At 43.3% G+C, this 11,368-nt stretch overlaps 1 protein-coding gene across 2 annotated transcripts in view; it reads left to right on the forward strand.

Annotated features, from left to right (window-relative positions):
* AZIN1 (antizyme inhibitor 1) overlaps positions 1-7,745 on the forward strand; it is a 590,344-nt gene extending 582,599 nt beyond the window's left edge. For both annotated transcript variants that reach the window (XM_078686910.1, XM_078686911.1), the window contains exon 12: positions 6,815-7,745. In XM_078686910.1, coding sequence (XP_078543036.1) covers positions 6,815-6,926 — 112 coding nt within the window. In that variant the 3' untranslated portion in view covers positions 6,927-7,745. The remainder of the gene's footprint in view (positions 1-6,814) is intronic.
* The last annotated feature ends 3,623 nt before the right edge of the window (positions 7,746-11,368 follow it).

The following is an 11,368-nucleotide window of genomic DNA, read 5'->3' on the forward strand; positions in this document are numbered from 1 at the left end:
TGCTCATGCAGATATGTCCTCACATAAAATATAATACACCATGGCTTAGGGCTTAAAGGCCTGCTGTAGATGTGACTTATTTATAATAAATACAGTGACTTTGGCATGGCACACAGGAGTGATCCATGTGATTCTTTCACTCCTGGTTTTGCACCATGTCACACAGCCTGCAATGGCAGTCTGTGTGGAATTTGTATGTGGGTCTTTTAGGGTGGCATAAAAGATGCTGCAGCCTTTAGGGACCCTCTTTAGTAAACATACCCCTATGTACCGGTGGTACTATTTACTGAACTTTCAAGGGTCATAAAGTCCTTTGTCAATAGTTAAAATTCAACATCACCTTGTTTTGGGGGAAGGAGCACTGGCACTGAGGTCTTGTTAGTAGGCCTCGGTTCTCTGTCAGGTTTAAAAAACCAGCATCCTTTAGCTAAAAAGGGGATAAAAAGTGTGGGGTACTGTAAATCAAAACCTGTTTCCTACACATGTGAAGGTAGCCAAGTGAATATGCTACACACAGCAGATCTCCATTTTTAGGTCGAAGCCTGCGTTGCAGCGCATACGCTGTCGCAGGCGAGAGTTCTTTTTAGAAAGAAGGGGCATGAAACCACGCCCCTTCTTCCATTGGCCGGCCTCGCCAAACGGAGGCCTGCCACTGGACAAAGCCTGTGTTTGGATGATTTTGTCCGGCTGTTATCCCGCCTCTCGAGGACTGGGTGACGTGACTTACGGTGTCGCAAGCGTATTTTCTAATATCGCCATGGCAACCTTGAGTCAGGTCACCAGTCCGGGAGGGGCGGGATTCATTATCGTGTTTCCGGCTATTCTTTTTTGCAGTCATTCCGGCGCGTTCCTTGGCGGTGGAGGAGGTAGGGGAGAGGCGGTGCTGGTTTATTTAATTACTTGGGGGCGCTCATCACGGGGAGGTGCGCGGACCGGAAGCAGCTGCAGCGGATCGAGTCTGATATCTCGGAGATGGCCGTCAGCGTGACACATACAGGTAGAGGTTAACTACTCTATCACTTCACCACCCCCTCCCCATCTCCCTGTGTACACCCCGCCTCCCCCGGCCCGTCTCTCTAATGCAGTGACTACATTTATCTCTGCACAGAATCTGTTCACATTTGCAAATGAAGACGCCGTCATTTCGGTTTAATTTGAAATTGCTTGTTTACTGTCGCTGCGGCCTTAATTATGTTTTTAGGGAAAGGCTCCCAACCCCAGAATATTAATCAGGGGTCTGCGATGACAGACTCGCAAAGACCAAAGCGTTCACTTCTCATTTCTGTCAAGAAAAAGTTTCCGGTGTTGCCGTTTTTTGGGGTGTTTTTGAATTTCTGGCACCGACGGGGGCAAGAGAGCCCATGATTACTGTGGCTAATCTGGCACCCCACACTGTCATAGGCTCCGCTAGGGTCCTGCGGGCCTTCGCCTTCTTGATATGTCTGCTTGTCATGAGCGCAGTGCGTTTTAGGAGGGGGTGTGAAGAAATCACTTTGAGACTAGGCTCCCATGGTGGTAGGGTTCGAAGTGTCCTTCATTCCCGAGACCACCTCAGCTCCCTTCCTCACAGCCTTACCCTTATAGAGATAACGAGACGTTAAAACGGGGGTTACTGGCAGGAGGGAAGAGGTTGGTATCGTTGAGGGCCTTTCAGCAGGGCTGATTTGCCATTCTGGCATTTGGATGTAGGCTGCAAGCGAGGGGGTTCTTTCAGGGCCGGGCACAGGCTTGAAAGTGCTGAAACATAGTTTTACTTTTTTTAAGTGCTGTAATTTGCACCGTATGAACTTTTTTTTCCTTTGCTAGTGGCGGATGAGGTTGGGAAATCCTCATGGCCCAGCCAGGACATACGACTTGGCTTTGCTCTCTGGTACGCTGCAGTACGTGGCTGATATGAATAAGTTTGCCAGGGCTAGTAGGTTACTAGCCCAGTCCTGCTACTCTGTGGGCCTGGATGATCTCAGTGTAAGTTAATCATGTCGAGGCCCCCCCGATCTTTTATGGTTAGTATGTCACAATATTGCAGTCAAACTATAAACCTAAAGGTACATTATGGCCATATAATAGCCAGCTATCAGTATGGTTGGTTTTTGAGTGCGATATTTAGTTCAACACCTTGTGTTACGTGACTACTGTTGCGGACATTTCTTTTAATATTTTTCTCGTTTCTGTTCAGCCGATTTCACTCTGGCCTTAAGAAAATGGCCTATCTAACCGAACCCTCTGGATACCTAACATAACATGCAAGGTAGATTTCCCTGAAACGTATACCAGTGAACATGGCATGCATATTAGCAAAGTTTAATGTCAAACATAACATTACACACTCATCTGATTCTGCAGCATGGCAATTTTCTGACTAAGCACCTAATGTCACCAGAAAACCCACTGGTAAATGAGTTCCCCAGTCCTCTTTCTGCATGGAAGGGATTGTGCTATGGAAGGTCGAGCAGCACCAGCAGAGGGGTATGTCTTCCCTATGCGCTATTAGTTTTGTAAATAACAATGCCTATTTATGTTTTAAAAACCAAAACATAAATAGAAGGCATTGTCATTTACAATGCCAATAGCTCAAAATCATGTGAATGCTAGACCTATTGCATTGCAAATGCTTGTTGAATGTGTATTTTTATTTTATAAAAAAAAGAAATTTGGAAAATTAGCTTGAAAAAGGACGCAAGGGATTTTCTTTGGCTGGCAGTTGCTCTAGGTGCAGTACAGACACTATGGATTAAGATATAAAAAGTCAAATAGTCTAGTACCCCACAACTTAGCAACTTATTGCGGAGATTTGAAAAGACAGCTACACTGTATACATCTCTTAACAGCATGCATAGCTGTAGATCACATGATGTGCACATTCCTGCCATCTAGTGTTTGGCGTGGAGCATTCCGTTTTTTTTTTTTTTACACTGGATTTTACTTCAAGGTTAACCTAATAGCTCAAAGTTCACAATGCACCAGGACACAAACTGCAACTCCGATTTTTTTTAAAATGTTTCTGTAATATATTTGGGGCATGCAAAAAAGTGATTTGCACAGGCAGCGACCACTGTGTATTGCATGCGCACTCCTACGGTTACGCAGTCCACAATTGTCCAAGCTAAACCAAGCAATATGGCATTAGGGTGACATAATCAGTCACTTGACAATGTTGGATATCTACTCGGCAGACCCGTTCTCGCAATAAATAAATGGAAGATCATCTCGCAACTTCTCAGCCTACACTTGAACTATTGGGGGACCATCATAGTGGAGCTGTTAATTAGACACACAAAAACAATGAACAAATATGCAACATCAGGTACATTAATTTTCATTGCCACAAATGTGGACTCGGCGACCATCATACATTCTATTAGTGATGTCATTCACCCACACAAAAAGCTGAAACTGTCATGAATTGCCCAGTCTGCATCAAAGTGGGTTACTCATACCAACCTTAAGTCACTCAGTTTCCAGATTAAGCACCTTGAGGTCTTCGAATTTGAATGTTTGCAGCTCCGAGAAGATTGTATGTAAATTTACAAAACAAGTTAGGACACCTACTACATGGGTATGCAATTAGGCTAAATGGGAATGCCTAGCCTTTTACCATACCAGTTACAACATTCAACCCTAAATAGCCTGGACTTATGCTGCTTGTTTTTCCACTCCGAGTTCACTGAGGCCTGGTAACCAGACATCAGTGCCTGTTCCCTGATCCAAAGGGTTATGTTGGCTATAGCCAATTAGCATAGGCTAAAAGTCCCTAGTTTATGGTGGTACCCATGGCCTGTAAGCTAGCCATCCAGCACTGGTTGTGCCACCCAGGGTGTGGCACAACTAAACTGTCCGCCATTGTAGATTGGAAGAGCAGTTTACTGCTAGCTAGGCTTTGCCATTTAAACAAAAGACAAAGTCAAATCTCTTTCTGTAATAATGTGTAAGTCACCCCTATGGCAGGCTTATCGAGTCCTTAAGGCATAGTTCAGCAGATTTCATGAGCAGAATATATATTTTACATGTTCTGGCAGTAAAAACGCGAAACTGTAGTTCTTTTCTGCAGCAATGGTGGAACAGCAACATGTTGCTCTGCATGCCTTTCTTGGACTGCAGGTGACAATCGCGTCCGATGCATCGCTTACCAGGGGGAAGTGCACATCTTGCAAACATGACTATGCAGGTTACTTGAACCCCCAACATCCGGATCAGCACATCAACTGTCTATAACTACCGGCCACCTGTCTAGCCCTCAGTTTTCCACAAGCTTATCTGAGGCAAAATAGTCCTCCGAAAGGTGGACAAGAGAAGGACCATGTATTACAAACGGAAACAAAGGGGTACTCCCTCCAGCTATCTGCGCTAGCACAGGATATCAGGCACTTCCAGTGGTGGGGAACCCCAGGCATCCACCTCACCACCCCAGCATCACCTCCAGGTACCCACAGCGTGCCCATGTGCAATGTACTATGGATGAGCTGGTCTGGGATATTTCCTCCTCTCCCACTTATCCCATATGTGGTGAGGAAGATGAGACAATGTGAACCATGCACCCTGGTACTCTGTGCTCCTGGAGATGTCAATCAGTCTCTGAGGAGCTACGAAATTAGGCTGGATATTAGCACATAACACTGCCAAATCAAGCACCCAAGCCCTCCGCAGCTCAACCACCTGAGGCTTTATAGTTAGGCTACCTAAATTTCTTCAATGATTGTAGGACTTTAATGCCAAATTTCAGGCCATAGTCTGCTATCTTTTGCACCTTTAAAAAAGGCAAGCCTATTCTATACTTCCATACATCTACACCTAGCTTCTTTTTCAGCAGTATGCAAAAAATGGAGAATGCTCATCGCTCTACATATCCCAGAGGTAAAGGCATTCATAGAGGAGCTGGAATGTATAATACCCTGAAGAACACACCCAGTCACTGTGGCGGAACCCTAACACAGTACTCATAAGGCTTGTTGGTCTGCCCTGTGACGCCCTCCACGTTTGTAACCTGTTTCTATTGTGAAAGTGGCGTTCTTGCTAGCCATAACCTGGCTCAGACGCATCACTGAGTTACAAATGCTCACTATTCAAGAACCATTCATTCAGGTACACTAGTGCTGGGTGGTTCATACAACTAATCCAAAGTACTTGCCCTAGGTAGATTCACCTTTCCACATCAACCAGACTATTGAGCTGCCTGTTTTCTTCCCACAACCAGATTCATAAGTAGAAGGGCAATGCACACTTTAGATGTCAAATGGGCACTCGTATACTATATTACCTGCTTGAAGTCCTTCCATTAAAATAACTCCTAGTAGGTTTTCCCAATTCTCTACAAAGGTTGTCCTATTTCCAAATTAGGCATTAGACAGTAAATTGTCAAGCGTATCTAAACTTGCTACGCTAAAGCTTAACATGTATGCATTGTACATTCCAGAGAACGCTACTCACAAAGAGGGGGCGATCATGGATATTCTCGGTAACATCCCATAACCAGACATCTGCAAAGCAGCTACCTGGTCGACCATACAAACTTCCACAAGGCACCGCTGTGTGGTCGTACTAACCTATCAACCGTTATGCTTGGCCAAACTCTAATAAAAACATCTGCATAATCTGCACTAGCCATCACTTTAGAAGGACCGTGTTATGCAGACTACGCAGACGATGTGTATTTTCAGCCACACATGCTATGGACGGAAATTGTCCTTGCCCTCTAAGCTACTGTTCATATTGGGTAGTGCTGAAGATGCACATGTGCCGACACCCCTCTCCAGAATTTGCTAAATATTACATGTTTTGTCTTTTACAGTTTACTTTAACAACTTACAAAATACACAGGACATCTTTGTAGTCATACTCTGCACTCTACGTTCACTACTTGACACCTGGAATGGAATCTGTTTCCATGTGCATTCTAAACTAAGGGAGGAGTACCGCACATCCTGCGACTCAAAACTGCTTTGAAGAAAAACTTGTAATGTCTGAGCCCAACACTAGATACCAGGAGTATGCAGAACATGTGAATATACAGCACCACATACTATGAACTGATCCTTACAGGTTAGGTAACAGTTTCCTCCTCCATCTATAGTATCTTTCATAGACTCTCATGCGAACCTCCCTCCCTCCTACCCAGTCAGTGGCTTTTGTGCATTTTCTCCTTTCAAAATTGTGCTATTTAAAAGACAAGGTATTGTCACTTCTGGTGTAGTGGCTTTCAATTTTGCCTTCTCATTTATTGGATGTTAGGGCTGTATTTTAATGTGACACTGAAGCAAATGACCTTTCTATGTAAATCAGACCTTACTGTTCTTGTGATGTTACCTTGAGACCCCAACTCTAATTCAAGCAAATCTATGAGAGACACCAGCACTCGAATGCTATTGGTACATGTATTTAACTATTTTCATCTGACATCCATACCTTACACTAAATGGCAGGGGTATGCAGAGCATGTGATGCTACAGCACTGCACGCTACGCACAGATGCTTCCAGGGTAAGCAACAGATTCCTTTTTATCTGAGTTGTTGGAGACTGTGCTTATGTATTGAGTTTCAGGGAGATATCCTGAGACACCTCAAACTGAAATTCCGTCTTTAAAGAAAAAAACTTGTAACACCACAAGACCATGCTCTAGATGTCAAGATTGTGCACAGAAAGTGAATCTACAGCACCACAAGTTGCAAACAGATTGTTAAAGGGAAGTAACATTTTATTTGTGTATATTTACATAATCAGTGACTTTACTACAGAATTTCGAAAGTGTTAAACTTGAATTAAATTGTTTTTGTGTACTACTTGTTTTTTTTTGTAAAACTAAATTTCTTTATTTTGTAGGTATGAAATGCAAGATGCTGGTATTACTTCAGAAGCATTGATGAAGAACTTCATGTTTGTGCCTTCTTGCTTTCAGCAGAGTGAAGAAAAACAGTTTCCAGCAGTAGCTTAATCCAAGTTTAAATGTTCCAGTTAGAACTATCATTTCAAATCTGTAGCCTGTTTGGTCAACATTCCACTGCAGAAGAAAATGGAACAATCTTGAATTTATACTTGTTTTCTTCAAAACTTGAATATCTATACGGGACCAGGCAAGACCAGCTGTTTTACAAAAATGAATTGCCGAGAATTTCATAAGCCCGGATTTAAACTTGCCAGTTTGAGCATTTAAATATTATGCAACAAAACGGATGACTTAGTCGAGGTGGAAACCATCTTTTGGGTTCCTTGTTTAACAGTTTACAAACAAGTACACAGTTTTTATACTAAGGATTCCTGTTAGACAGTCTTGTAAAGTTATTGTCTTTTTCACAGATAAGTTGATTATCAGTGGAAGACATGTGGCATCATTAGTTTAGTGTATGTAGAACATGTAAATTTGTGCTTTGAACTTTGCTTCAATAAATGTAAAATTGGATAGTATTGTATTTGACTGGACGTAACCCTTGTATAATTGCAATAAACTTGGGTAGATTTTACATTTTTATTTTTGGCTCAGTTCGGGAAAGAGGTTACGAAGTGACTGTACTTCTTTTAATGTTATCTTAATTATATTAAAGTGCTTTAAACTATAGACCGAATACCTCCCCTTCGATAGCATTTAACAGCAGTTACTGATGCCAATAAATTAAGAGAACATAAATCTGCATGCAAGTTTAGAGTTGTTTTGGCAAGGGAATTATTTAAAAGCTGGATGTATTTACAATTGGCTAACATTTGTACTAGAATTAATACAGGAGAATTCCAATAAATTCTCAAAGCCAGCTCTAAAGATTGAGTAGTGTTTAAATACTTAAGTCTGTTACATCAATGCATATCTGACAGTTGTTAAGCCAATGCACTTAAGTACTGATATTCAGCAACGTTTCCTTCAGCTACATCTAGTTTGAGACAGCATGCGTGGAAATTCAATCAAATGTATACATGTTGGAATTGTCAATTTGCTTTATAACTGCTACTGTCAGAATCTTCATTTGTCATACTATGTATGAATTGTACAGCTTGCTACTGATTGCAAGTTGTCTAATTGTTATAAACACTGCCTCGTTTCGGAGTTAAAATTACTCAGTCGTGACTGATTTATGTTGAATAATTATATACAGTGGACTTGGTTTCTGTCGGATACTTACAACCGTAGATTTCTTATCTTTAAAATATCCAGGCACCAGAATCGATCCAGAGGCTCTTCAAAGAAGTGCTAGTTTGTGCTGTTAGGTGGCATTGTGCAGCTCGCTATTGACTTTGTTCCACCCGAGAAGTGGCAGTGTGGAGCTGGTATAGACACTACCTCTGTGTGCTGATGTCAGTTCCTTTCTTTCAGATGCTGAGCTGGAGCTCCACTCTCCTTTTCTTGTCCATTGACAACCTTTTTTCCCCCAAAGAAAATGTAAGCTAGTGTGCAAGGGATCTATGTCCCCTCCAAAGATTCCAAGATCTAAGCCATGCAGGGAATGTCGCAAACAAATGTCTGTGACAGACCCCCACAAGGTATGCCTAAGGTGTTGGGGTTAAGGCACAACCACAAGTTTTGTGTGAAGAGCTAAACACTGGAAGAAAACTTGCATTTTTGTCTCACTCACCGTCTCTCCTGCACCGAGATCATTCCTCCAACAAGTCATTGTCTCTGAAATCTTTGTGCAAGTCCAAGACATAGCAGAAAGACAAGGTTACGTAGGATTTTTTCCCATCCTGCCATGCTCCGTCTCCAGACTAATCACCACGGCATGGGAGTGCCATCCAGTCCCGCTCCTGATCCACCAAGGTGTCAATACTGACATTGTTCTTGATGAATCTCAAATTGTCTAATCTGGTTACTGCCAGTGAACCCATCTTTAGCGCAGTCTGTGTCCCTTCAACCCGTTTTCGCTTCTACACTGGCATCTGTGCTGCCTTACTGTGGCGCCAACATCTGTGCCAGTCCCTTTAACATGGACACCGCCACAGTGCGATGAAGAGGCTATACAGATGTGTGTCCCACGGCAAGCTTAACTCTTCTTGACTGATGTCATGCCTGGGCTCCAAATTGATGTGCTCAGCCCCCATTCAGTCTTTTTCTGACAGGAGACTCCTCTGCTGCTCTCGGGTGCTCCCCAGCTTTTTGTTTGACTCTAGTCCGAGCCTGACACCATTTGCTGATGATAGGGATATGATACCACACTACTACGTTGGCAACTCTTAGTATATGGGCTTGCAGGAATCCAGTACACTTGATACATCCCCTCATACTGGGTTAATCTCTCACCTTGGACCACCAAGAGAAGATTGGGCTTCCTTTGCTGTCTTCATTAGACCTTTATATGGAGGTCAAAGCTAACCTCATTACAGAAGGGTAGCTTCTTCTCAGCCTATGTTGCCCTTAAAGGAATCCCAGACTGCTATCTTTATGGGCACATGGGCAGAGCAGTGTTCATGCTCATGGGTGAACAGGCAGGTTTGCAGACTCCATAAGTCTGCAACAGACAACCCTAATTTCGTGACTCCGCATCCCACTCCTAAGCGTCGTGTGGTTCAAGCTTCCACCATAAATCGAAAAAAGATTGAGGTGTTGGGTAAACGAATGTTCTTATCAGCTAGCCTAGCCTTGAGGTCGGTCAATGCTAGTTGTGTGCTTGGTCTATATACTCACTCCCTTTGGGACACGGTCAGCTATATCTTGCCAGCAGTCCCTGAAGACCTTTGTGCCTACCTGGGGCAAACTAATGTCATTTGGCTTGTACGCTCCACATTATTTAGACTGAGCAGTCTGAACCATTGTGGTCCTCCATCGCCAGATCAGATGCTTTTTTTTCTGGGACTATCCTGGCCTCCCCTATGGTTGTGTCTTTTGACAGTTCTTTTCTGTTTGGCGAGAAAGCAGATTCTGCCCTGGTACGCTTTAAGGAAAGAGGAGCCAAGGAGTGTAATATGGGCCTTTCGACTCCTACCAGGCAATTTCCTCAACAAATATACAGGTGGTTGGCATACCAGCACAGCCAGACCCCACTGCCACCACAGCAAGCACTTTAGTCTTTTCCCAGCATGTGACCGGGATCAGGTAGACAACGTGCTGGTCAGCAGGGGCATTAATCCTCAGTCCCGTGGCTACGCCTTCAAGCTGCTTTAGCATGCACTTTCACCTCGAACCTTTAGGAGGACGAATCTAGTACTTTCCGTAAGGGGTGGCAACAAATTACATCAAACAGGTGGGTCCAAATAGTCATACAGGTTTACACCCTTCCATTTCTTTTCAGCTCGTTGCTTCTTCCACCTAGAGCACCTTTGAGAGGACCACCTGGGCATTATACTGCAGGAAGTGCAGGCTCTCTTAAAACAAAGGGCCATAGAAAGGGTACCAGCCTAAGAAATAGGGACTGGACATTATTCAAATTTTTTTTATGCCAAAGATCAGCAGCCTATGTCCTATTAAAGATGCTCATTGGCCAAGGTTCAGTCTGCTCTGTATCCAGGAAACTGGATGGTAGCCCTCGATTTACAGGATGCATATTTTAATCTACCCATCCTGCAATCCCACCGATGTTACCTGCTGTTAATTGTAGACCAGGAGCATTTCTAATTTGCCAAGATCCTTGTTTGGACTTACCAGTGCCCCTTGTGTATTCATGAAATTGATGACCGTTGTTGCAGCACATCTTCAGAGTTCAAGGAAAGCAGTTTTCCACTACCACTATGGACTGGCTGTTGAAGGCAACCTGACTTCATCGCTGAAACTTTCTTTCATAGGAGTTGTCCTGTATACAGTGGTATTTAGCATCTTCGCTCCATTGCAGAGAGTCCAACATTTGGGCCGTGATCCCAATGTTTAAGCCTTGACCTTGGATCTCCATGAGAGTGCTCTTGGCTTGTCTGTTTGCCTCCTGCTTCCTGCTTGTCCACTGTGCCAGGTGGTACATGAGGGCTCTGCAGTCGGATTGGAATTTCGTTGGGCCAATCATCGGGGAAACTGGTCTGATTCCATCCAGGGCTTGGAGGATATTCCAAATGATTTGCATTGCTGGCTGTTAGGCGGCATTTCCAGTGGTAGACCCCTCTCAGTTTGCCACTCAGAGGTGACGGATGCGCCCCTGCTGGCTTTGGGAGGTATTGTAGTAGAGGTGAAGATCCGAGGATTCCACATCTGAAAGGAACTTGTAGCTCTGATTCCTTACACTAGAATAATCCCCAAATGTCAGACTGGATCCAGAAAGTTTTGACTAGCACTACATGTGAGAAAGTGGCTATATATATATATATATATATATATATATATATACCACTTTTGAGAGTAAGGTCAGCCCTGACTTTAACCTCTGTTATACCTCAGGGGTTGGTGGTCTCTATACACACTGTACCTTACTTTGGATATATATATATAGATATATATATATATATATATATATATATATATATATATCTATA

This window comes from Lissotriton helveticus, chromosome 4_1 (genome assembly GCF_964261635.1).
Source record: "Lissotriton helveticus chromosome 4_1, aLisHel1.1, whole genome shotgun sequence".
NCBI lineage: Eukaryota > Metazoa > Chordata > Amphibia > Caudata > Salamandridae > Lissotriton > Lissotriton helveticus.